Source organism: Podarcis liolepis (assembly GCF_965112155.1).
Source record: "Podarcis liolepis genome assembly, chromosome: 6".
Lineage (NCBI taxonomy): Eukaryota > Metazoa > Chordata > Lepidosauria > Squamata > Lacertidae > Podarcis > Podarcis liolepis.
Window position 1 is genome coordinate 76,522,577 of NC_139559.1, and position 26,869 is coordinate 76,549,445.

The following is a 26,869-nucleotide window of genomic DNA, read 5'->3' on the forward strand; positions in this document are numbered from 1 at the left end:
GTTTATGGTGTATATAGTCCTATGAAGTCAAGCCAAGTTAAATGTGAAGATTGATGGGCAATTGGGCATACATTCTGTTAACAGCAAGAGAAAGAATATGGAAACATACAGTTCATTGAAGGAAGAGAAATCTTAATGCCTCCACTTCCTACATAAAATTCAATGGCCTTAAGCAGGAATTATCTCTATGTATCTGAAGAATGCAGGCAATTACTTTACTTCAACAAAATTGCTCTTTATTTTCATTCCGAATTGTGCAAGTTCTCAGGTGGTAAATATACACATTTCTTTCTCAATCTGAATTTGCATTTGGATTTCCTTGCACAACATTGCTAGCCTAGTCCAACCAGCTGAAAAAAGTGTGGGTTGTTGCTGTGACCGAGAAACAGGCCCACAGACCTGTTCGGGTGCATTCATTGTGGGCCCCTCCTGGTAATCTTCATGCATCTGGAAGAAAGTGGGATCGCCCAAAGTATACGTTTCATATTGGGCCCGGAAACGCCTGTTGAGAGTTCTGCCAACGCAATTCAGGCCAGAAGACATGTGAGATCCCCTGCAAGATGAAGGATCCTACTGAACACCGAAGACAGATGTGCAAATTTGTCCAGAACACAACCTCTGAGTTGACCGCTCCCTGTCCCACAGGAGAAGGACTGTGAATAAGACGGGTCGATGTTTAGAGTGGTTCTGCAGTGGCTAGTCTATACACTGGGCCTCTCTTCCTGGCTGCCAAGACTCCCTTGACCCCACTTCCTCCAAAGAACTATTACACTAGCTACACTGAATACTCGTGCCTACACTTCACTGAAGTGTATTTCCTCATGGGGAGGGTCTAAGCAGTAAGTCATGGAGTGTGAGGTCAACCCAAACTCTATCTCTCCACTGGTCTTGGTGTTGTTGGGTGGATACGCATTGCCTCTCCTCTGGAGACACTGGGAGCATGGCAACGGTAGTGGGATTGTTGTCAGAGATCAAGATCTCCTACCTGAGTGATGGTCCTAGGGAAAAGGCTGCCTTGATCTCCAACAGGGTCATTGGAATTGGACTGTGATAGAGAATAACTTCTCCTCCATCTCCTCCATCTGCAATATAGCTGGCCCTATGTCAAAGGTCCCAGTGCCTGGCTTGCGTCAAAGTCAGCAAAAGGTCTCATGATAAGCAATACTTCCCATCCCTTCTTCTGGCCTTCCACCTTTGCCTGTGCTGATAGGCTGAGATGGCAGGAATCGGAGCCACATATCTGGCCTATACAGTGGTACCTCGGTTCTTGAACGTAATCCAAGTTCCGAAATGTTCGAAAACCGAGGTGCAAAGGGCCACCTGCAAATTCAACTGAGAAAATTGAAAAACACACAGTGGAAGCTGTTCGACTTTTGAGGCGTGTTTGAAAACGGAAGCATTTGCTTCCGGGTTTTGGCCGTTCGGGTTCTGAAACGTTCGTCAACAGAGATGTTCGAGAACCGAGGTACCACTGTACTTGAGATGTAAGAATGAGTTTCCACTGCTTGGGGACCATTTCGTGTATGTGTTCAATATACAGTGGTACCTCGGGTTACATACGCTTCAGGTTACACACTCCGCTAACCCAGAAATAGTGCTTCAGGTTAAGAACTTTGCTTCAGGATAAGAACAGAAATCGGGCTCCGGCAGCACGGCGGCAGCAGGAAGCCCCATTAACTAAAGTGGTGCTTCAGATTAAGAACAGTTTCAGAGTAAGAACAGACCTCTGGAACGAATTAAGTACTTAACCCGAGGTACCACTGTATTTTGCATTTGTTGAATCTTTAATGCAAGGATTTTGGGAACATGTCCTGCTGTTGTGTGGGATGTGGTTGTGCGAGTGTGATTCAAGGTGCCCATTGGAGAACTGTTGTGACATGCCTGGAAAGACCACAGTTCAGTGGCTGAACACACAGGGTGGTACCCAGCTAACTTGTTCCTTCAGCTCAGGGAATTCTGCTTGTGCAACAGGACATTATGCCTCTCCGCCCCTGCACACACCCCTAAAATAGTTCTGGAGGTTCCCTCAGCCCTCTAGAGCAGATATGGGGATGATGTGGAGCATGAGCAGGGAGAGAACAAGGCAAGTTCCTTGTGGTGATAGCACATTAGTTGGATGCCACCCATGCTCTCCATACAGAAGGTTCCAGGTTCAATTCCTGACATCTCCAGTTTAAAAAAGAAATGTTGGAGGGTATAACAGAGTGTTTTGTAAGACTTCACCATTTTTGCCCAGCTTAATTCCTGCATCCAAGCCGCCACATAACTTACAGCCAGTCTGCTCCCAGTCAGAAATGAAGGATCAAGAAGACTTTCCCCAGAGTCTGTCATTTATTTGGTGACAAGCCAGAGCATGTAAATCTATTGAGTATCTTAAGCAGCATTCCTGTTTACCAGTTTTTCCAGACCAGCTAATTTGAATGCAATGGAGTCAGAGTATCGATGGGTGCACGCAGACTAATTTGAGCAGCAAAACACTTTGGAAGAACTTTCGGCTTCATGTTGGACCAACAATTTTGTGCCTGGGACTGAACTTAATTGGAACTGGTTCTGTTAGTTCGCTGCCGAAGCTGTCAGTGAACAGCACAGATTCGACTGGTCTCTGTGTCGTTACAAAATGCCTCCCCCTGTCCATTCGCCAGAGCAACATTTGCAATAATAAAAAGGAGTTGCTGGGCACTTTTAATAATTATAATAAGTTAATGGATGAATGTTTGTCTAACTGAATAAATGTAAATAAACAAAATGCCCATCTGAAACATGAGGAGAGTCTCAAATCTGAGGACTGAATCAGCCATGCAACTACACATATATTGTGTGTGTGTCACTAGTAGTGTGACAATTAGTGTGGGAAGACAGACTCACTACCTAAGAGAAACAGAAGCACTAACTCCTGTTTTTAAAGTGCATTTGGGTGCACTATAATTAGAACAGAATCAAGTATACAAGCTTTATGAGTCAGATGAAAATGGTTTCAAGAGAGCTCTAACTCAGGGCTTAAACTGGGAATACTGATTACTTACTCACTATATTGCCATGACAGCTCACAGAAGTTGGAATTGCAGGTGTTAGTAGAACTCTTTTACCTAGGAAGTCAGGTGACTTGTGGATATCCAATCCACTTCCTCCTGCCTTCTCTTACATGACCTCTGAGAATTCCTGAGCAATTTTTGATACACTTTTAGGAAACACGACACATGGCCAGCCCTCCTTTGCAGAAAGAATGAAACTAAATATTTATTATTCTTATTTATAATTTTCATTTATGAGAAACATTTCAAACAGAATCATCTTTACATATCATATTTCGACTTCCCTCTCCCTCCTTCTGTGGTTCCTTATATTTACTCTATTTTCCTACATATCTCAATTTAAATCTATTTTATATCCATCCATTTCTCTCTTTTTTTAAAAAAAATTGCACATTTTACATTAATCATGCTAATGTCTTAATTTGTTTACGATGAATTTGAAAATATTCAATAAATGATTTCCATTCCCCCTTAAAGACTTTGTTATCTTGATTTCTTATTCTTCCAGTAAGTTTGGCCATTTCTGCATTTTCCGTTAGTTTCTGTAGCCATTCTTCTTTCGATAGGATATCTTCCTCTTTCCATCTTTGGGCAAATACCATTCTTGCAGCAGTGGTTGCATACATAAATAAAATTTTATGGTGCTTAGGTAACTCCAATCCCATAATGCCTAAAAGAAAAGCTTCTGGGGTGTTTTTTGTGTTTTGTTTTTTTACAAGAGCTATCTTAAAACTCTTTTTCAATTCATTATGTATCATTTCCCAGTAAGCCTTTATCTTACTGCAGGCCCACCACATATGGAAAAAGGTACCTTTATTCTCTTTATATTTCCAACACCTACTCGATTTTAATTTGTATATTTTAGCTAATTTACCAGGTGTTGGATACCATCTATATAACTTTTTCATATATATTTTTTCTTAAACCATAACATGCTGTAAACTAAATAAACCCAGCCAACAATATACGACTGAAGATGAAAATGTGAATGAACAGTTTGCTACCTAAGTAGCTAAATGAAGAACAGACACAAACATGTTTCATTCCACCAGCTACACCCACATCCTACATTTAAAGAACATTGCTCTCCCCCCACCAAAGGATCCTGGGAAATCATGGGTGTAGCCAAGGGTGAGGGCAAGGAGGAGTAGCTGCCCCCCAATCAATAAAAATACATAGCAAATTGAGGTCCTGCCCCCCTAACAAAAGGCCTGCCCCCTAACAAAAATCCTTGCTATGCCCAGGTGCGAAATGTTAAGAATGCTGGGAATTGTAGTGCTCTGAGGGGTAAACCACACTTCCTGTTATGTACTGAGTTGAATAGGATCCAAAAGGCAGCAGTCTGATTGGTCCTAGAACAATAGGATTCAGAATGCAGCAGTCTGATTGGTCCTAGAACAATAGGGTCCAGAATGCAGCAGTATGATTGGTCTACAGGAGCCACCCAATCCAGCTCCAGGTGGAAGTGAATCCGCAACCTGATTGGCCTACAGGTGAATCCCGGAATTAGCCAATCACATGGGGCCCATTGTGTAAATAATGTATATAAAGCAGACATTCTAGGGGAACTTCCATTCCTCACCACTATGAGCTGAATAAAGAGCATGAAATCCACTCTCGACTCTTGAGTATATTTCACTTCCCATGATTCTCTGGAGGAAGCAATGTGCTTTAAATTCCTGGTGGGGTTGTGACTTTCCATCATTCTTTCTACTGCTTCTGCCTACCCTCTTTGGTCGGGTCCAGTTCCAAAGTTTTCTTTCCAGACAGAGAACTATTTCCTCAACTGTTTCCTTAAGGCATCAGAGGGTTAATTCCCAAGAGGGTTTCTCCCCACCTGCTTCCCTTCAGAACAGCACCCCATAATTTGGTAATTACAGACAGGAGTGCCCTTCAGCAATTCAACCTACCATTCTAAAGTTTCTTTCTGAGTGCCTCGTGGATTTTGCCAGCTAACATGACTGTCTCAAGCAGCTGTTTATTTAAAGAAAAGAGATTCAAAGATGATGTCTGCATATTTCTTACAGACACTAGGTTAATTCCCTAATATTTCAAAGATTCCCCACCTCCCTGTTTTAAGGGAGCACGTGTGACACCCTTATTCTGTGGCAACTACAAGATATAATGCCCTCTGGCATTTAAACCAGAACTATAAACAGCCTCTATGGTTATAGGTTGCCTTAATAAACTATTGTGTTGATTAGTTCTGTCAGGCAGGCAAGTTCAGAAAAAGTCAACTGTTTCTTAATTCATTGAATATGGGCTTCATATGACTGGGGGAGCAGGGAGATTAGCAACATGGGATTAAATAATAACAATGCATAGCTTTAACAATATATACTATTATTGCTGAAACTTTACCAAGATCCATAGAGCTGAACTGATGCACACAGTATGCCATTCTTGGTCTGCTATGCTACTCCATTTGGACCACGAGGCCATTTTGAGCAAGCCTGCCTCTTGGGATTTTCAGGTCTCTAAAAGTGGGAGATATATACTAAAGCTCACACATATCTGGTGAAACTTAGTTTGGATTAATAAAGTTGGTGAGGTCCAGTGGAAGCCGAAACAGCACTGTACTTTGGGTTTTTGAGGATTTGAGCAACTGACGACACAAAAATACTGACTCGTTCCTCTTGTCCTTGGGTCTCCTTCTTGTAATACAGAAATACTATTGAGGTTTTCACATACTAAATACACAAGCAAGGTCCAGTTTGAATAGGTAAGGTTTGCTTATCAAAAGTGCTACGTCCATAATAAAATTACTTTTACTAATATAATCATAATTAAGCAAAAAACTGAATATAACAAAGTTGCATACTCTTATTACCATTAACATTTAACTGAATTAAATGTTCTTTGTACATTGGTGTCAATCATGGCTCCTCCACCTTCTTATAAATAGCTTTATTCTCTTTCTTCAGATGGAAAAGTATTATTCCTTCGTGGTCATTTTTTGTGCTGTCTTCCTGCCCAACACCCTTGGATTTCCATACAAAGATGTTTCAATAGATTGCTTCTCCATGTTGCCGAATTGTGGAGGAGGCCCACAAACATCTACTCCCCCTTATGTCGTCTCTGTATCATTTGATAGATACGATCCAGGAAATGAAATACAAGGTACATTACATAACCTGCTAAAGTTATAGATCAGAGTAGGGATGGTGGAGAAATGTGATTCAGTTCATTTTAAAAAAGCAAAACTACCAAATTTGTACTTCCAGAACTGCTCTTTCATGTATATGTGCTTTTCTATTATTTTACCTTGCCTTGAGCTTTTAAATTTTGTAATTGGCATTTTTTTTAAATTTTTATACTGGTCATTGACCATAATAAAATGACTTGACTTGCACTTCCAGAACAAAGCAAGAACCAAAACACAGCCATTCATCAAAATTCACACTTCTCCAAATTTTCTTGTTAAGTAATTGTAGCTTTCTGGTTAAGTAATGTGTCAAAAAATCATGTATTAGAGCATATATTAGTGAAAATGCACTATATTAGACAAAAATGTTCTGGATTGGGGAATTCCTTAAATAGGAAGGTGCTACAGCTAGATTATTGTACCGTTTTGTTCTTTGAAGTTAGGTTATGTAGCAAAATATATTTCAGGATTCTGTGGTGGAGTCTAGTTGTTTGAATGCTGTAATTCCACAGTGCAGAAAAAACACAGGAGTTACTGAGCAGAGAATCTGAGCTTCTTCCTGGGTATTTAAACTCAAACTTGAAATGGAAATAAATGCCGATGCATGTGGCCTGTTCATGAGAGCGGTGTTTCTTTGATGTAATGAACTCACAGAAGACACACTGGAGATGCGAACATATCTGATTCCTGAAGCTATTCAGAGGCAATTGCTATTCACTGCCATGGATGTAAATCATCCTGGCTTTCCAAATGCTGCAATCACTTAGCCAGTAAAGTTTCTGACCGAGACAAACCTGCTCTGCAAAAATGAAAGACCCAAGCGATCAAATGGGAAATTTCTGATGCGTAGTTTAACTCTGTTAAAAGCCTTTATATTAAATTTATCTGTTGGTTTCCCCCAGTGACTCTAGAAGGAACGTCGTCTGCTGGATTCACAGCATTTATGGTACAGGCTCGGGAAATTGATGGCAATGTTCCCGTTGGCATGTTTCGCATCAGGGATCCAAATACGCAAGGCTACCCATGTGCCAACATGACGGTATGTGTTCATTTAACATGAGAAATTGCTTTCTTGATGGTGCCAGAGTGGTATTCATTAGCCTCAAAACAGAATGTATCATCGCTCTGTTTCTTCCTTTTCTTTAAAAATACGGAAGATGTACCGTATTTTTCCATGTATTGGATGAGGTTTTTTTGACTCAAAAATCATGTCAAAAAACTGGGGTCATCCAATACACGGATAGCGGCATGGGGGGCGGGGAGATGTGAGGCGCCACCAGCCATTTGGTTGGCTGGAGCGCGGCTTCCCCCGATGCCACAGTGAGCGGGCAGCGATCTGGGGGGTGTTTCCTGCCCACAGCTGACTGGGTGGACAGGCTGAACAACTTTGGGCCATCTCTCCTTATTTTTTTAAAACTGAGTCCCCCAAAATAGGGGGGTCTTATACATGGGGGTATCTTATAGATGGAAAAATACGGTATCCGTCTTCCTCCTTTTTCATAACCAAACTATTTGTGATAGGCAAGGCAGTTTTCCGCCAGGGCATCTGCCAAGGACACAAGTGTTTATAGAGCTGGGATAAATTTGCTTCTCAAAATTTTCCTGTGTGGATTTTAATGGCAAATATTCTTGAAAACTGAATATCCAGCACATATTTGATGTTTAATGGTGGCATTGTGCATACATTGGTTTTGATGGTATCTGGTAGCTGAAATGCGATAGCAGTCAATGTTTGCTGGCACCTGACAGTTAGTGGTCAGTACCTGGTGCTATCCTACAGGTGGCTTGCAATTAGGGAACATTCTGGAAACACCTTCTTAAATAGATTAAAAACTCCCAGCCAAAATTTTATGAAACTTTGAGTTAATATCAACACTAAAAGCCGAATTGCAAAGTATGAAAATCAATTTCATGTTTTCAGATTTAAATGCTGTTGAAAGGTCATTCAACTGTAAGAGCAGCCTAGGCTGTAATCCGGTACCAGTGTTTTCCTGGGAGTAAGCCCCACTGAACTTAATGGGACCTACTTTTGAATAGACATGGATAGGATTGCACTTTTAGAACACAATTCTACACACATCGGCTCAGAAATAAGTCCTGTTGAGTTCAGTGGGGTTACTCCCAATCTCAGGTAAGTAGCTATAGGACTGCAGCCTTAATTAGTGATCTCGTTTCAACTATAGCATGAGGAACAATTTACCTCAAATATTGTTTTTGAGCTGTGTGGTTTTTTTTAACTTGTGTGTCTGGATTCTGTTTCTTTTGCCTTCTCCTTTCAGAATTCAGCAGTAAGTCACACAAGCCCCAGCGTAAAACGCAAAGTCACAACTACCTGGGTTGCTCCTCAGGGTACGAATAAGATTCGCCTTATGTAAGTTGTGGATTTCTTGCTATGTAATATTTATCGAGGGACTTTAGTTCTTCTTTATAAAAGGAACAAAATATATCAAGGTTGCATGTGTGGCCAATATTTGGAAATTATAAATGTACTGTTTCTAACACTCGATTGGGAGCCGCCCAGAGTGGCTGGGGAAACTCAGCCAGATGGGCGGGGTATAAATAATAAATGATGATGATGATGATGATGATGATGATGATGATGATGCAGGCAGGTGCACTACCTTTGTGGTAGTGGCACCTTCCCTGTGGAACGCCCTCCCTTTAGATGTCAAGGAGATAAAGAACTACATAACTTTTAGAAGACATCTGAAAGCAGCCCTGTATCAGGAAGTTTTGAATGTTTGCTGGTGCTGGTGCTGCTGCTGCTACTGCTAATAATAATAATAATAATAATAATAATAATAATAATAATAATTTATTATTTATACCCCTCCCATCTGGTTGGGTTTCCCCAGCCACTCTGGGCGGCTCCCAACAAAATATTTAAAATAGAATCAAACATTAAAAACTTCCCTAAAGAGGGCTGCCTTCAGATGTCTTCTAAAAGTCAGATAGTTGTTTATTTCCTTGTCATCTGATGGGAGGGTGTTCCACATGGTGGGCGCCACTACAGAGAAGGCCCTCTGCCTGGTTCCCTGTAACCTCACATCTCGCAGTGAGGAAACCGCCAGAAGCCCTCAGTGCTGGACCTCAGTCTAATACATAGTGATGTTATGTATGTTTTTATATATGCTGTAACCCACCCAGAGTAGCTGGGGAAATAGATAATTCTGGACTGAAAAGTATAATGCAAATTCCCCCGAGAGAAAAATCTTATGTATAATATATATATTATATATCTCATTAGAGAAAAGCCTCAACACTAGAAATAGTGATGATTTCTTGGTGTTTTTTCTCCCCTCTCAGGGCTACTTTTCTTCAAGATTATGATACCTATTGGGTTGGCGTTCATAGCAAAACTCTCTCACCCAGATTTTCAGAAGTGGCTAATATTTCCAAACCCATCAATGATTCCAAACCCATCAGTGATTCCAAACCCATCAATGTTTCAATGGCAGCCAATAGCTCAGACCTAGCCAATGATTCTGTGGCATCAACGGTTTCTGATATTACCGATGATTCTGAGGAGTACGATGATGATTTTGATTTCAATACCCTCCTTGGTGACACTGAAGCAGTTTATGACAATGAGATACCTGTTGATTCTGAGGCGACGCCGGACTCCAGAACAGAAAATGCCACAGAAAAGAGCAGGAGGAAGGTATTTGTGAAATACTTATTACAAACCAAAGGAGGGGTGTAATTCAACTGAACAGAACAAGTGCATGTTTTTCAAACACTTGATCATGAATGTTGTGAATATGACCCACCATTATGTTCCTTTAGCAGCGTGGTTGTATCTTCTGTATGGCTGCTTCTTGCCACATCACTCCAGTAACTTAAGAAATGGAGGAGACCCTTTAGAAGGGACTCATTTATTCAGAATCAGATGCCAGTCTGTCAGAATTTCTGCTGAGGCTGCAACACTGGAACAGGCAGTAACAAAAGTCAAATTTTATTATTTTTCTAGCACATATTTTATTGGAACAGTATAAGATATGACTACATTCTAGGAACTGGTAACATTATTTATAGGATCTTAAGAACCTTTATTCCGAGTGATTTCAAGCATCCAGTTTGCCCCTGCTCTCAAGTGGCGGGTATTACATATACCATGGAGCAGAGATGCGGGGGTGGGGCACAAAATTAAATCAGTTCACACTTAAATGTAAGCCTACAAAAGTTGCACTTGCCAAACCAATATGCAAACTAAAACACAGTACTCTTCTAAAGTTCTCATTTCTCTGATGCAGTCGTCCAACCAAAGAATGCAAGCAGAAATTTGTACGTAATTGAAAAGTGCACACGAGAATGTTTATCAATTGAAATCATGTTCAAAATTGCATTGTGCTGGGGGGAGCAGGAATTGCTTGCAGAAATCAAAACTGTATATGTTAGGAGAAAAACACAGGGAAATGCAAACAAATGTGCACACAAGCTTTTTTTCCTTAATTGCAAATTATGTGGAAAGGTGGCAAACCAAACTTAAGATTGAGAAAAAGATAAACTGAAAATGATGGGATTTATGCGTCCTCACCACCGAGGTGCCACGATAAACAGTACCCCCATGAATGAGTGTGTGGATTTATGAGTGGGATAAAAAACACCTCGGATCGAGTGATCAGTCAATCAATCAACCAATCAATCAATCAATAATGGAACATATAACAGGAATGCTATCTTCGCTAGCATCCCTGTGGTGATGGTATTCCTACTCCAGTAGCCGGCAGTTAGCTAGTAATTGCAGTATTAGTTAGTTTCCCATTGGTGGGTGATTGTCCGGGTTGGCAAGTGGCTAGTGATGCATGAAGAATCGTCAGTTGATGCTGCAGATTTCAAATGCTGCTAAAATGAAGGGCTAATAACATGGTGGAATTGTTGTAAGCAGATCCACCCTTACAGAACCACCAGGTATTCTTTCACAGCTTTGCAACATTTTATTAGGTATAGTCCGTACTTTACAAAGCGGTATCTCTTTTCTTTTCAGTCCGTTCTGACTGTGAATGTCAACTGTGGCGAGGTAAGAACCTTTTTTAAAAAAAGATTCCTCAGCGTTTCCCTCACTTACTGTCAAGATCTTTTTAACTGCGTGCTTATATGTTTACTGTGTCTGTAAGCTTACCCATAATATAAAGTTCTCTGGGTGGTTTACCCTAAATAAGTATAAACACAATGGGAATACAAGGTAAAATAAAATCTTACCGTTTAATGAAAAGCAACAAGAAAACAAAACTCTCCACAACCCCAAAGTTGAAGCACAAATTTAAAAACTGAGAGAACCAGCTACGTAAGTTATTTAAAACATTTGGATAAACAGAAAGGGCTAAAAGGGGTGGCACTAGGCGAAACTCTCTGGGAAGACTGTTCCATAATTGGAGTACGTCCATCAGGTGTGCAGTAGCACAACCAGACACCTTCATCTGCCCCAGCTGCAACAAAACATGTCTCTCCCACACTGGTCTCTACAGCCACACCAGGAGCTGCAACCATCCAACAGCTTGACCTCACCCCCAAAGGCACACTCATACATCCTCCTTTGTCTCCCGAGACAGACGGATGCCAACCAGTACCATTTCATAAAACAGAACAGCATGCACCTGGGTTGCACTCCTGAAATGTTTAGAACGGCCCACTCTGCTTGAGTTAATCGAATCTTTTCTTTACCTGGTGTGAACAAGCCCACCCAATTATACTAGGAAAGAGAAGTATTTGTACTTGGCAGAAGGCTATAATGCAGTTTGACTGGTTAAGTAAAGTGAGTGGGCTGAGAACACTGCTTCATTGCACTGCCGTGAGCGCTATAGTACTTGAAATGCATAAGGAAGGCACAAAGTCCCTTTTAATATTACCCCTGGGCCGGCCCTACCATTAGGCAAAATGAGGCAAATGCCTCAGGCAACAGATACTGAAGTGGGGAGTAGCACTCCCCTAGACTAGCCTGCGGGAGGCTACAAGGAGAGAAGTGGGGTGTTTCATTGCGTAAACAAGAGTCTGCTGCATAACTGGAAGAGCAGATGTGGCATTTGCCCGTTCGTTTAGAAAATGTCTGTACAGGGGAGAGAGAAAGGGTTAAAATGTAGACCAATAGGAAAGCCGGAGGCGGAGCCTACCTGTTTATAAAAGGGCTTAGCCCAAGGTTTGAGTGGTTAGTTGGTTGGTTTTAGTGGGTTGGTTGGTTGGGAAAGGCAGTTGGAAAAGCAGTTGGCAGTCAGTTGGAAATAGAGAGACAGTTAGTGCAGTGGGTTCTTGTGTGAGGGGAGGTAGTAGAGATAAAGACAGGATAAAATAAGACTAAGAAGATAAAGAGTAACAACGTTTGGAATGCAATTAAAGATTGTTTGTGTCTGCAATAAACTTCACTCTTCTTTGTCAACTTGAGAACCTGACTGAAATTTACTGGGGAGGACCTGGTTGGTGGCAGCGGATTAGTGGTATATGGGTCAATAGTCCATGAGGCGACCAGGGGCTCCGTACGAACGCCACAGCAGCGTTTTATAAAACTCAAAGTTCTTTAAAAAACAAAGCAATCTTATTTTTTCTCAGGCTGGAGCAGTACAGTCAAGCAGTGGTGGTTGTGTCAAGGTAAGCATTATTTCCTTAAAGGTCCTTAGTCCCCTGCAAGGCACAACAATTATATACACAATTGTCTTAAATTTTTAAAGAATCCTTCTGCACATAAACGCTGCAGGTTCAGACAGGCTTTTTATTTGGGTAAGTTTGAAGTGTCAGGCTCATTCTTCTGCATAAATTTATCCAGTCCTTATTACTGTGTCTTCTGTCTGTGCTCCTGATATATCTGCATCAGTATAACTGGATGCCTTCATCTGCCCTAGATGCAATGAAACATGTCTCTCCCGTATTGTTCTCTCCAGCTGTAACCCTCCAACAGTTTGACTTTACCCCCAAAGGCACATTCCTCCATTTTCTCCCATTTTCTCTCTTCCTGTTTTGACTCAAATAACAGAGAGAGGAATTTTCACTTCTTTCATTTTTTGTTCTTGGTGCCTGCCCAAACAGATCACTTGCCAAAGATTCCACAGAGGCTTTTTAACTCTTCTCCCATGTCTTAAAAATTAAACCAACCTGTGCTGCATTCAAGCACAGTCAAAGGGTCCACTGAAATGAATTTCAGAGCAGCTCTGTTTATAATGAAATAATTATTTTTCCTTTTGTGATCTTTAAATATTAAAGGCTTGGGTTGCATTTATTCCCTCGTCATAATCCATCATTTATTCCCTCATCATAATCTTAAATTCCTGATTAATTTTCAGAGTACACAAGGATCATCGCAGAGCAGTGGCAGTGAAGCCAAGGTAATTGCTGTTTTTTCCTTGCCATTAATTCTTTGTTTCTTCTCAGGACTTGATAGAGCCAAACTACATGTTACACCTCACTACAAACTACACAGTAGCCACAAGTAATGTTAGTCTCATCACAGCTGTTCCAATCCCAGCAGTCCTTGGGAGGGGACAATTTTACGAAGGAAAAGTGCTGTGTTGCTTCTCCTAACATCCTTGGTGCTGCTCATGCCTGGAGGTTTTTTGCACAATCCACGTGAAATAAATTCTCATCAAAATGCCTTCCCCATAGTATTTCCCCATTTAAACCAGATTTGCCGTTTCTGCAGGGAATCTGATAAGTTAAAAGAAAAAAGTACAGTGGAAACAGCAAATCAAAATTAAACGCTGGGCGTGGGGGTGGGGCATTGTGGAATTGCACTTTGATGAGGTCAGCACCATGTGGACACTGGGAGAAACTTGCATGCATAATCAACAGTAAGTCCACAAAAAGTGCAGCTGTTGGGAGCTTCCACACAGCAATTAAGCCAGTGAAGGCTTCAAAGATTTGTATATAGTGGTACCTCTAGTTACGAACTTACCGTATTTTTTGCTCTATAAGATGCACCAGACCATAAGACGCACCTATTTTTTTGGAGGAGGAAAACAAGAAAAAAAATATTCTGAATCCCAGAAGCCAGAACAGTAAGAGGGATCGCTGTGTCTTATGGAGCGAATGCAGGCTGCACAGCAATCCCTCTTGCTGTTCTGGTTTCTGGATAGCTGCGCAGCCTGCATTCGCTCCATAAGACGCGCACACATTTCCCCTTACTTTTTAGGAGGGAAAAAGTGGGTCTTATAGAGCAAAAAATATGGTAATTCGTTCCATTCTTAACCTGAAACTGTTCTTAACCTGAGGTACCACTTTAGCAAATGGGGCCTCCCGCTGCTGCCATGCCGCTGCCGCATAATTTCTGTTCACATCCTGAGGAAAAGTTCTCAAGTCGAGGTAACTCTTCCAGGTTAGCGGAGTTTGTGACCTGAAGCGTTTGTAACCTGAGGCTTTTGTAACTTGAGGTACCACTGTACTGTGCAGTAGGCTGCAGTCCCTCCCACCACAAATTCAGGCTCAGAAATGACAGGCATCATTTTTTCTTTCCAGGTCATAGTGGTCAAAGAAGGAAGCAGCAGCGGAAGCGGCTGTGGTGGGGTAAGTATACACTCTGTCCTTTTGATTCTAGAATTTTGTCCTAGTGTAAATGTTGCATAACACAAGCTGTACTTGAGGATTCGGTGAACTGTGTTACTGCAAAATAAGATATTACCCCATTTTATAGCTGCCCCTCTCCAGTGCAGGATTTATGTATAAGCTAAACAAGCTATAGCTTAGGGCCCCACTCTCTTGAGGACCCCCCCAAAAAAAAATTAAAGGAAAAAAGCTTGGATGTACATTTCCAAAATATAAGATAAAAAACAAATAAAATAAAACCTACATGCAGCAAGAGTGTTTTGTGTTGTGTATGGACCTATTAGGTCCATAAATTACCACATAGCATATATTCAACACAGAAAACAGTGACAATTTGTTGTTGACAAAGGACAGCTGGACATATAAAGGGCCCCATTGCCTTCAGTAGCTGAGGGCCTCATCAAACCTAAATCTGGCCATGCCCCTCTCTGTGTGATTTGATCTATCCAGTTTGATCTATCCACCTGAATGATATAGTCACAATTGTACCATATCCATGTGCACTGACGTGCCTGCTGACCAGCAAAAAAATAGACAACTGGCTTTTCTTTTGCTCACAGGGAGGAACTGCAAGCGTGTACAACAAGTTTGGCTGCAGAGATGTAAGTACTGGTATGCCTCTTTCTTTTGTGTTGTTGTTTTTTTAAACTTTTATTTTGCTTTAAACAGGTACATATCAATATAGACAACCAAAATTACAAAGGAAAATTCCTTAATAGTAATGGGGAAAAAACTTTTAAAACTACAAAAAATATCAAAGTACATAACACAGAACATAAGCAACTATGAAAAAGATAAAAGAAAATAAAAAATAAAAATAGAAAAAAATAAAAATAAAAAGGAAGATGAGCCAAAGCAGGAAGGCTCATCTATTGTACACTTCCGTCAAGCTCACAACAGATCATTATTCTTATCAATTATCTCTTTTGTATTTTATTCCTGTTCCCTGCTCAACAACGTAGGGGAAGCTGCCATATACTATGTCAGCCTATTGGTCAATTTCACTCAATATTGTCTATATATTAAGGGTAATGGTAATGGTAAAGGTAAAGGGTAAAGGTAAAGGTAAAGGTAAAGGTAAAGGAACCCCCTGACCATTAAGTCCAGTCACGGATTACCCTGGGGTTGCGGCGCTCATCTCACTTTATTGGCTGAGGGAGCCGGCATACAGCTTCCAGATCATGTGGCCAGCATGACTAAGCCGCTTCTGGCGAACCAGAGCTGTGCACGGAAACAGCGTTTACCTTCCCGCCAGAGCAGTACCTATTTATCTACTTACACTTTGACGTGCTTTCAAACTGCTAGGTTGGCAGGAGCAGGGACCGAGCAACGGGAGCTCACCCCATCGCGGGGATTCGAACCACCAACCTTCTGATTGGCAAGCCCTAGGCTCTGTGGTTTAACCCACAGCGCCACCCATGACCCTGTATCAAGGGTAGGCTCCCCCTTTTAGCCGAAAGGCTGCTTGAAGAGGTTCTCATTTCTTACCAGTCCAACAGGCTATCCAGAATTCCTAGGATTTATACTGAATTTTAGTCTTATTTCTACATTTTCATGAACTATAAAGGCTGCCCTAATAAATTTAGTTCCTGGACCAGCCTTCCTCCACTAAGCATCCAGTTACAGAGCTAATCATTTTCTTTCCCAAAGTGTGCCTCTGGTTAAATCATACCAGTCAGGAAATTAAGGGAGTTTTGGTTTGTTTACAGAATGCAGCTGCTTCCGGTGATCAGTCATCATATGGCCAGGTAAGAACGCTTTCCACATTTTTATTTATTTTACAAGTATAAACTTTCTCCGAAGTTTAATGACTCAATTTACATCTTCAAAAAGTAGATTGCACCAGGATGTTGCGATCTTGACAGGGAGCAAACCATGCTCAAGATCTAGGTGCAAAACTGCTTTGTTGATGAGTTGATGCATGGTATTTCAAGCGATTTTAACTCACATTTATATTCTATATCTTACAGTCGGTTTCCACCAGCAAAGTAAAGGTATGTAGGTGGGGTTTTTTCTTCCTTTCCAATAAAATTTTAAAGGCTGGCAAACATTGATTGATCCTTGCTTCAGCAAGCCAAAGTTTTATACATGTTTTGCTATGAGGAAATTGGTTACAGTAGTCTTTAAGAGATCGTGTGTCCATTCGTTTTAGCCTCTTGGAATCTACAAAAGGACCTCTTGGTGCTCTTAACATTGGTGATAGCAAAGTGCTGTCATTACCCACAAAATACCTTCTTTGGGGGGAAATGCCAGATCTTCTTGCAAGAAAATTAAAACTGGGAAATTGGAGGGGAGATTATTTCCTGAACTTCCTAGCTGTATGCCATTAGTATATAGAATGTGAATCTGCAGTGCTACAGCTCCTCTCTTTCTGAGTATTTTGAAGACCTTTTTTGTTTGTTTGTTCAAAAAGCAGGGTAAACCACCAACACTTAATAAAAAACCCTACTTTTTTCTCATTAACAGGTTGTGACCTACCCAGACAGCAAACCTTTCCCACCTGAGGTAAACACTATTCTGTGCTGCATTTGTTTGTTTGTTTGTTTGTTTGTTTGTTTGTTTGATTTAAATTGTACCATTTAATGTAATTAAAATCTCTAAGCAGGTTACAATAAAAATGCAAATAATGTTCAGTTAAGGTAACCTTTACAAACTGGATTGAAAACGATCTCAAAACAGAACTGTGCATCACAGATCAAACTGAGCCCTGACCTAGTAGAAGTTAGGGTCCATCAAGCTAATGATGGGGACACCTGGGGCTCCCCAGATGTTATAGGACTACAACTCCCAGCATCCCTGACCATTAGTCATATTAGCTCATGGCAGTTTGAGGCTCGTGACACCTGGTTGGCTACACCTGATTCTCCTTTCCTAGTTTATACTCAGCTGTGCTGAGCAAAACGGGTGTGTGGAGAAAGAGAATTGAACACTTTCCCCATCTGCTGTTTGACTCTCCTGACTCACTCCTACCCCAAACATTTTTCTCCAAGCTAGCTTACTTTTGGGATCAGATCTACGGATGAATGAATCTGCCCATTTCCATTTCTCTCAGTTTCTCATATTTCAATTTAGTTCTTTGCATTTCCACACCAGTTTGTCATTTTTCAAATAAAGAAATCCCCATTAAAATTGATCAGAATTTTCATGTGAATTATTAAAAACAAACACTTTTTTTTGCATGCAGTTTCCCCTAATACACACATTTTTGAAGCTGTTTTCCCTAAAACAATGCATTTAGTATGCTACTTTCACATCCATTTTTATGTACTCTTCTGCCCTAATATTTGCATTGTTGTACACTTTGGCTGAACTGCATTGCAAAATTCAGTCTTGCACATTTCAAAGGATAGCTGTGTCTCAGTTTGCATATTGGTTCCAGAAGTACAGATTAGGTACTCCTTCAATAAAATTAAAACTATATCTAATTTCTCCCCATTCCTACTTAAAACTGAAGGGGGGGAAACAGCTTAAGGACAGATAGTAGGGACACTGGTCACAGGCAGCAGGAGGGTTAAGTGCTTAGGATCAAATTGTTTCTACAGAGTTGGCACAATAAAAGGAACCTATATTGAGGTTGCATGTTATGCTTTCGTTTAATTTTTCATCCTTGATCTTTTCTGTAAAGAACCCTTTTGCAAGTGAGTAACACCATTGTGTCTCTTTGCTTTTCCATTTCCTAATAGCGTGATTCTACTTATCCATCGGTAAGCAAAACATCTCATTTGAATAGATATTTGTATGAGAGCAAATCTTATGCTGCCTACCTCCCAATCCAATCTAACTGCATAACCCTCAGCTTCTTTTTCATCAGCTGAGATGAGCTCTATAAGTATCCAGTTTCTCTGGAAAAGTCCCCTACCTCTGTAGTCATTTTCTGTGTTGTGAGTGGTTTCTGTGGACAGGGGCTTAAAATCTTTTCTAGCTTCAAGGAATTGTTTCCGTAAAGACTTGCCTGCTGAGGGACCGCTGCATGAATGCAGAAGTTTTAGGGAAGTGTTTTAGATTCCTGGAGTTCCTGCAGGTTGCTGGACAAGTCTATGAGGCATCGCCATTGCTCTGAATGGGCTGTAAGTGCCATCTGGAACACACCCAACAGACCCTTGTGGCTGTGGTGCAAAATAGTGTCTATGTCAGGCTTTAGGCAAACGGCTTCCTCCCCCCGTGGCAGTAGATAAGCAGAACAGAAGAAAAGGAGTCTTCTTACCAGTTAGAAACTTTAATAACCACAGCGAGAGAACAAAGAACATATCTCCTAGAAATGGTGGCGCTCATAATTAAGGATCACCTCCCTTCCATCCCTATTCATCTACATCACTCCTACGTCTTGTAATCTGAGCTTGTACCTTCTGTGCTTTCTGTTCTGCCACTTTCTGAGCTCTTCTTGACCTTAGACTGAGAGGAGGAATGCTGTCCAGAGACTGTGAATCTGTTAATCCTCTCTCTTCCAGTGTTTCTTCTCCTAGCTGTTCCCCATCCAGTATTTCCCAGCTTCTGCCTTCTGAACTAGGCCCCTCCTCAAACCACTGTTCCAAATCTATAATGTCCTCCTGCTCCAGGGAAGATTCAGGATCCAGATCCAAAGCAGGGGCAGGGGAGGCTTTGGATCATAGAATTGTTGAACTGTAGAGTTGGAAGGGACCCCAAGCGTCATCTAGTATGACTCCCTGCAATGCAGGAATCTTTTGCCCAACATGGGGCTCGAACCTACAATCATGCTGAAGGTCCCAGTTTCACTCCCAGTTAACTCCAGCTAAGGCTGGAAATCCTGGAAAGCTGCTGCCAGTCTGGGTTAGATGGACCAATGGATTGGCTCAGTATAAGGCAGCTTCCTATGCTTGGCCTCTGATCACATGCCCAGAAGTTTGTTTTTAATAGCAGAACGATACTCATGAGCCTGTCACAGAAAAATCCAGCTCCTAGTCCCACCCCCCCCCCCCAGCTTTCCACCATCCTTCATATTGGCAGCCTAATGAAGAAGAATAAAAAGCATTTTCATGATTACGTTTTAAAAACAATCGGGAGTGGGGATCCTTGCCGATCCACTGCAAGGAACTTGGAGCTCTCTTAGCAGATTCTCATCTAGCTTCCTTCTCTAAGGTTCTCTGGAGCCCAGTTTAAAAACCACAGCTATAGATGACCAGGAGTAGACAAGGGTTCAGATTACTTGCTCATATGCTTTACTGCCTTTTCCACCAGCTGCAACATAGCCAAATTAAATGGTTCCTATTTTCTTTCAGAAAATTGCTAACGCTGGTGGAATAATCTATTCCCAGGTAAGAAGTCTTTCTGCATCCCGTCCCAATGCTGCTGTGTTTGTGTTATCGACAACGCTGTTTTATGAAATGTATATTTCCCCTTTTGATCTTATCAACTCCTTTCTGTGATGATGGGCAAACAGGTTTTTTTTTTTTTGTGAAGCTCTTTTACAGGGTAATTCTACAGCGCCACAGTCGCTGCATGATTTCTTTGAAGTTTTCATATTTGACTGTAATTTGGATGACTTTACTACTTGGAAGTCACTCTGTGTATGATTTTATTTTTAAAAATACAACAACCCCTTTCTAACTCGTCCCACCCTCATCATTCTTTCTCTACAGGGTCCCAGACCTCAAGGTGGTTCATCGGAAACTGTTCGTATTACCATACAGGAGGTAACTAATGTTCAGTGACAAAGCAAATTTGGCATGGGGGAAATGAAGTTTCCCAGTTATGGGCACTGTAGTAAGCCAGTCCTGGTTTTAAACTTATTTCTGTTTTACTTCTGTGTCTTAGAACAGAAGCTTCACCAAAATGCAGTGGGGGTGGCTGGGTTGAAAAGGGGGCCACAGTTCTTGGCTACATCTACTAGCCAATGTGTTGAAGAGGAGAAATAGGAATATACTATAAATGTGAAGTATGTTACATTGAAACAGGCACATAAGCAGCCAGCTCCCTGATTTCTTGATTTTGTTTTCACAGGGTGGGAAAGGTAGTCCGGCTTGTGATAAGGTGAGTGATTCATCTCCACCATAACTTATTTATATTTTATTATATTATAATATTACTATTTTCCCCCTACGTGGTATGCTTATGCAATGGCATGGGAATTAAAAAAACAAAAGAAAACCTGATAAAAGACTGCCATCCAAAGAAGCTCAGCTGTGGTAGGTTCAGAACAGGCAAAAGGAAATGCTCCTTCATAGAGCACATATTCAGACTATGGAATTTGCCACAGATGGTGCGATGGTTACCAAAATGGGGTTTACGATACAATACAATAATCTTTATTGTCATTGTCCCATACAGAACAACGAAACTGAAAAAAATCTACATCAGACATTCAAAAACCAACAAGCCTGCTATCCCAGCTATCCCAGCCTGGTTAGCCCCCTAAAAACTCTGATACCCCATAATTAAATACAATATACTTCCATAGAGACTACCTTACACTGCGTTTAAAACCAAAATCACATTTGTATAAAAACTGTTTCTCAGGCGGCTAGTCCTAGTCTTTATAACCCTGTACCTTCTTCCAGAAGGCAGAAGCTGAAAGAGATCATTTCCGGGGTGCGCACTGTCCTGCGCTATCTCTGCAGCTTTCTTATGACACCTGGAAGCATAGATATGTTGATCCAAGGTGGGAAGAGTGCACCCAATTATTCTCTCCGCAGTCTTTACAACCCTGGGCAGCATTGTTTTCCCCCTGACTGTGCAGCTCCCAAACCACACACAGAGACCATAAGTTAATACACTCTCAAAGGTACAATGGTAAAGTGCCACCAACAGGTCCTTTGAGAGATTATTTTTCCGGAGGATTCTCAGAAAATATAATGGTGGGAAATGGAGGGAAAGGTTATTACTGGCTACTAGTCATGATGGCAATATATGTACCAACCCCGTATCCTCCCCTGGGACAATCCACTTCAGGCCATTTTACAGGGAAGGAGGATTGTGGCAAATTCACTCCCCACCTCTAGAGTAGCAGCAGCATATTTGTGATGGCAACATACCACCTCCAGAGCCCACAAATTGGAGCTTTCGAATCTGCACAAGATCGATAAACATTTATTGTTTTGATGTCTTAAAGGTTGTGTTCAGATAACCTGTTTCTCAATGAAGTAATTCCTTTACTCTTCTACAGACTTCACCTGCCTATAATGTCAAGATTTGCAATCAGGTAAGCACCTCCATTTCACATTACCTTGGATTTGACTGGATGGTGTTCATAGTTTTAAATACGTTAATAAATATTGTATCCTTGTTTTGCTCCCCCCCCCCCATTTCTTAAATAAACTCTGAAGTAGGGATGGAAAGAGCTTTCAATTTTGATCCTCTTATTTGCTCATTTCCCCCACCTTAAATTTAGTTCTCCGCATTTCTGCAGCAAATTGCAATTTATCTTTTTTTTAATTCCTCTTGAAAATTCACCAGAATTTTAGAGCCAATTTCTCCTCAGAAACACATTTCTATACACACTTTTGACTAATGTACATGTTTTAACAAATACATTTCCCCAAGACATTTTTATATATTATATCTTTTGTAAAATATTTTCATAGTTATGCATACTCTCGTCATATATGCATTTTTGTAAACAGTGTTGGGTTAGAGAACTGCATTTCAAAATTTGGTTAATTGCAGATTTTGAAACACAGCTGTGTTTTGGTTCTCCTTCTGTTCATGAAAACGTGAATTTGATAAATTTGCCTTTAAATGCGAACTTTTTTGAATTTCTCTCCCATCCCTACTCTAAAGTAAACGTTTCCATTTTGGATTGCCTTTTTTAATCAAGGACATCTGTTTTCATTATATAGTAGTAAGGTATATATAAAATGTTGCTTGCTTTTCCAAAATAAAATTCTAACTGCCAAAAATTTTGGTCAAGAATAGCCTTGTTGATGTCTGTTTTTCTTTGTAACAGAACCAGCTTTCAAACTCGCAGAGTACCAGCTCCTTCGGCGGCACACAGGTATATAGATATACACATTCACCGTTCTTTTTAAATGTTGGCTACTTTCCTGATAATGCCGCTCTTAGATTGGTTGGCAATAACATGGCTAAGAGGGACAAGCAAGCAGAAGGCTGCTAATGCCCCCAAATGAATTGGGTCTTCCCTTCTATGGCAGGTGCCAACAGTGGTTCTTTGTGTACCCAGTAATAAAGTCCTTCCACAGTGCAATTTTGTAGAGCAGAGTCCCATTTAATTTGGTGGGATTAACTCTCAGGTAAAGCACCCTGCTTTCCAGGGAACAAGCCTCATCAAATTCAGAGGCGTTTACTTCTGAGTAGGCATGGTTAGGACTGCAGTAGAAGTGTAGACAATCCCTAAGTGACATTGATCTCAGTTGTATCTGGGTGAAGTCTGGAATTTCCTGTTGCTGTTCTGTTCTTGCTGGGGAGACGCTAAGATCCTAGCTTCCTGGCTGGTATGTCCTCTAAGACAGGATAGAGTTGTGTGACCTGAACTGGAATAATAATTTTGTGTGTGATTTTTATAGGAAAGCAGCTTAAATAACCCTCATCATTCTTTCTCTACAGGGTTTGAAACCTCAGGGTGGCTCATCAGAAACTGTCCGTGTTACCATCCAGGTAACTATTAGGGTTATGCAAAGAAAATAAACACATGCAACCCTTGGCAGCTGCTTTGTTGACCTGGGTAGCGTTTGGTCGGTGGCACGTACTGAAATTGTACTTTCTCACGGATCCTTGGCGGAGGGTTGCCTTACCTTGTTTTCTGTACCTTGGTTGACTGATCCATTGCCTATGAGGAGGAAAATAAATGTTTCAGTTTTCATCAGACTTGTATGAACCTTTTAAGCTGAGTAGCTCCTTCTGAACTTGGGACGTGGGTGGTGCTGTGGGTTAAACCACAGAGCCTAGGATTTGCTGATCAGAAGGTCAGCGGTTCGAATCCCCGCGACGGGGTGAGCTCCTGTTGCTCAGTCCCAGCTCCTGCCAACCTAGCAGTTTGAAAGCATGTCAAAGTGCAAGTAGATAAATAGGTACCGCTCTGGTAGGAAGGTAAACGGCATTTCCGTGCGCTGCTCTGGTTCGCCAGAGGCGGGTTAGTCATGCTGGCCACATGACCTGGAAGCTGTACGCCGGCTCCCTTGGCCAATAAAGCGAGATGAGCGCCGCAACCTCAGAGTGGACTGGACCTAATGGTCAGGGGTCGTTTAGCTCCTTCTGAAGATATCAGTGCTGCCAAATTTCAGACACATAGGGACAGGGTTTTTGGTGTGTGCTAGGTAGCTCTTTAAATCAAGGATCTTTCAGCCTGAGGGCTGGATTTTAATGTAGCCCAACCTTCTGAGGGCCACATTTGAAGGGAAGGCAAAAAGAATGACTAACAATAGCATCGCTGATGTCTTGTTTTTCTTCACAGGAGGGTCGGCCTTCAGGATCACAGGGCGGGAGCTCTGTTAGCATACAGGTATATACATATATATTATACACTTTATAGCAAATGTTGAGTTTATCTCAAAAATATTATCTCACAGCAGCAAGGTTGATGTCTTGTTTTTCTTCACAGGGGGGTCGGCCTTCAGGATCACAGGGCAGTAGCTCTGTTAGCATACAGGTACATACAAACAAACACATACATACATACTTCATATCAAATGTGAGGGGCAGATGGGGCTCATCAACCTGGGAAGGTAGCCCATCTGGGAGAAAGCAAACTCTGATCCTAAACCTCTGCTGCCTTGTGGGATATCTTTGGGAGAAGAAAAAGCTAAGCAGAAAACCCCTCACAAATCTGGACTGGAGTCCCTAAGATGGTTGGATGACCTTGTAGGCCTCCTTCTAGAGAAACAGTGGAGGTGGTGGTTCCTTGTAGACAGTAGAGTCTATTGGGGCCGGGGGCAAAGGACGCAAGCGGTACAACACAGCAATTGTAGCTCAGCAGCAATGATATCGGAAGGAAGGAAAAGTTAACAGCATGGAGATACTTTATGTCTCCTGAAATTTATGGGGAAAGTGTCTTCCAAGGAGCCACTACCCACATCCCATTCTGGGCTCTTGGTAAATTTTTCTCCCTGGACATCAGAATGAGCTGCTGGTGGTGGCTGTGCAATAAGGACAGGCAAACTGCTTGATGTAAGCTGCTTTGCCAACCCCGGCTTTGTAGGGATTGGGCAAAGAAATTGGCCTGTGCTAACCCTCCTGCACAAGATCCTTAATGGTCATTGCCTGCTTTTCTTCACAGGGCCAGTCTTCAAGCTCACAGGGCAGCAGCTCTTCTGGCAAACAGGTATATATGCATGTGGAATTGTATAGTTGGAAGGAACCCTGAGGATTATCTACTCCAACTCCCTGCAGTGCAGGAATACGTAGCTGTCCCACACAGGGATCAAACTTGCAACCTTGGCAGTATCGGCACCATGCTCTAACCAACTGAGCTATCCAGGTTATGTAGTGGTTTAAACAGTTTTGGACCCAGAACTGTGAAATATGTGTGTGACTCCAGGCCAGTCACTTTATCTCAGGCCTAACATGTGAATGGTGGAAGTATTTTATTGTTTTGAAGTGATTTTTTTTAAAATAAAATAAATTCTGGGAAAGAGTGTTAAAACAATTATAGACCGCAAGAAAACAACAGCAAACAAAACACAAACGGAGGGAATGTGTGTAGAAAATATATTACTTTGAAGGCGATAGTACATTTTCTTATTTCTTTGTTTTTAAAGCAGGGTGGATCTTATTCAACCGGTGGCAGTCCCTGTGGCAAGGTATATTCTTTTATTTGACAATATTTTGGAAACAGTCTCAGTATTAGCTATCTTACAATAGAACAATTTGTTGAGAAGGAGAAGATGTGAGCAAAACGTAAAGTATACAGTAAGGAAGCTCTGCAATTCCTTGTTACTTCTGATAGCAAACAGTACTAGAATTGGTAATATACAAATATTTGCACACAGCAGATCTTTAGATATAAATTATTCTTGGACCAATGCTGGTGTAGAATTGCTTTTCCATGGAAGGAAGTGCTATTATCTTAACCTTTATCCTTCAGCAATAACTGGCATGGACAACATCCCCTTTAAGGCTTTGTCTACGTGTCACCAATATGAGAATGAGTGCAATTCTTTCCATGTGTTTCATATACAGTGGTACCTCGGTTTTCAGACATAATCCGTTCCAGAGGACCATTCAAGTTCCGAAACATTTGAAAACCGAGGTGCAAAGGGCAGTCTGCAAACTTAATAGAGAAAATGGAAAAAACTAAAACTCAGTGAAAGCCGTTCGACTTCCGAGGTGCATTCTAAAATGGAAGCATTTACTTCTGGGTTTTCGGAGTTTGAAAACCAAAGCATTAGACTTCTGAGATGTTCAAAAACCGAAGTACCACTGTTCAAAAACCGAAGTACCACTGTATATTGAATGTATCACTGAAATACTTTCTCTCTCTGCTTTCTAAGGCAAGAGAGAGAGAAGGGGAAAAGGGTGGGTGCTTGTGGTTTTGCATGGATGTGTGTGTGTGTGTGTGTGTGTGTGTGAGAGAGAGAGAGAGAGAGAGAGAGAGAGAGAATGAAGGGCACTCTAGCCATGTGTCTGCATACATAGTGGTGCTGGTTTTAAGTACAGATGTGCTCAGATCCATAATCCAGGACTTTAAGGAACTAAAAAAATGATAATTGCTTTAAAAAAATGCAAACCTAAGAATAACAAGAATAAACATTCATTTTAAACAGGGGATTACATATGACAGCAATCCCTGCAACCAGGTAAGATTTCCATTCCATTCACGTAAAAGACATATGTCAATAGAACATCTAGTTTTAGGGTCTAACTAAATGCAAATAATGGATAAAAGCTCCTGAAGATGACCTTGTTCTAGTGCATTCATGATGCTTTGTGCAACTGATGGTATCGGGTTAGCTTTAAATGATTCCGCTTTGAATACTGTTCGCACCTGCCAATGTTTTGGGGCAGACATGCTGTTTTGTTTCCAATTGGTGCATGTCCTGCTGAAATCCCACAACTTTTCATGGTATAAATGTTCTGGGTTCCCTCTTTCCCCACTGTTCTTGCTATGTTGTTGCACAATAGTGTCTCTCTAGACAGCAATAAACATTGGGGAAGCAAGTTGAAAGCTGCTCAAGTGATCGGAATCTAAGAAGAGAAGAAGCCCAAACACATTTTGGTGTGGCAAATTCCCCAGAGTTTTGGGGAAAGGCCACGAAAT

At 41.3% G+C, this 26,869-nt stretch overlaps 2 protein-coding genes across 8 annotated transcripts in view; both read left to right on the forward strand.

Annotated features, from left to right (window-relative positions):
- The window catches only part of LOC310710274 (uncharacterized protein), a 982,430-nt gene that overhangs the window by 741,750 nt on the left and 213,811 nt on the right, over positions 1-26,869 (forward strand). The window lies entirely within an intron of this gene.
- LOC310709272 (uncharacterized protein) overlaps positions 1-26,869 on the forward strand; it is a 29,879-nt gene that overhangs the window by 461 nt on the left and 2,549 nt on the right. For 2 of the 7 annotated variants that reach the window (XM_083508645.1, XM_083508644.1), the window contains exons 2-25: positions 5,957-6,152; positions 7,080-7,216; positions 8,457-8,548; positions 9,484-9,838; positions 11,165-11,197; positions 12,721-12,759; positions 13,449-13,490; positions 14,617-14,664; positions 15,264-15,305; positions 16,413-16,451; positions 16,674-16,697; positions 17,170-17,208; positions 18,387-18,407; positions 19,941-19,976; positions 20,301-20,354; positions 20,662-20,691; positions 21,824-21,859; positions 22,604-22,651; positions 23,221-23,271; positions 24,068-24,115; positions 24,215-24,262; positions 24,890-24,934; positions 25,371-25,412; positions 26,376-26,408. In XM_083508645.1, coding sequence (XP_083364771.1) covers positions 5,957-6,152; positions 7,080-7,216; positions 8,457-8,548; positions 9,484-9,838; positions 11,165-11,197; positions 12,721-12,759; positions 13,449-13,490; positions 14,617-14,664; positions 15,264-15,305; positions 16,413-16,451; positions 16,674-16,697; positions 17,170-17,208; positions 18,387-18,407; positions 19,941-19,976; positions 20,301-20,354; positions 20,662-20,691; positions 21,824-21,859; positions 22,604-22,651; positions 23,221-23,271; positions 24,068-24,115; positions 24,215-24,262; positions 24,890-24,934; positions 25,371-25,412; positions 26,376-26,408 — 1,578 coding nt within the window. The remainder of the gene's footprint in view (positions 1-5,956; positions 6,153-7,079; positions 7,217-8,456; positions 8,549-9,483; positions 9,839-11,164; positions 11,198-12,720; positions 12,760-13,448; positions 13,491-14,616; positions 14,665-15,263; positions 15,306-16,412; positions 16,452-16,673; positions 16,698-17,169; positions 17,209-18,386; positions 18,408-19,940; positions 19,977-20,300; positions 20,355-20,661; positions 20,692-21,823; positions 21,860-22,603; positions 22,652-23,220; positions 23,272-24,067; positions 24,116-24,214; positions 24,263-24,889; positions 24,935-25,370; positions 25,413-26,375; positions 26,409-26,869) is intronic. The other 5 variants (XM_083508646.1, XM_083508649.1, XM_083508650.1 and 2 more) reach the window with 5 other exon arrangements.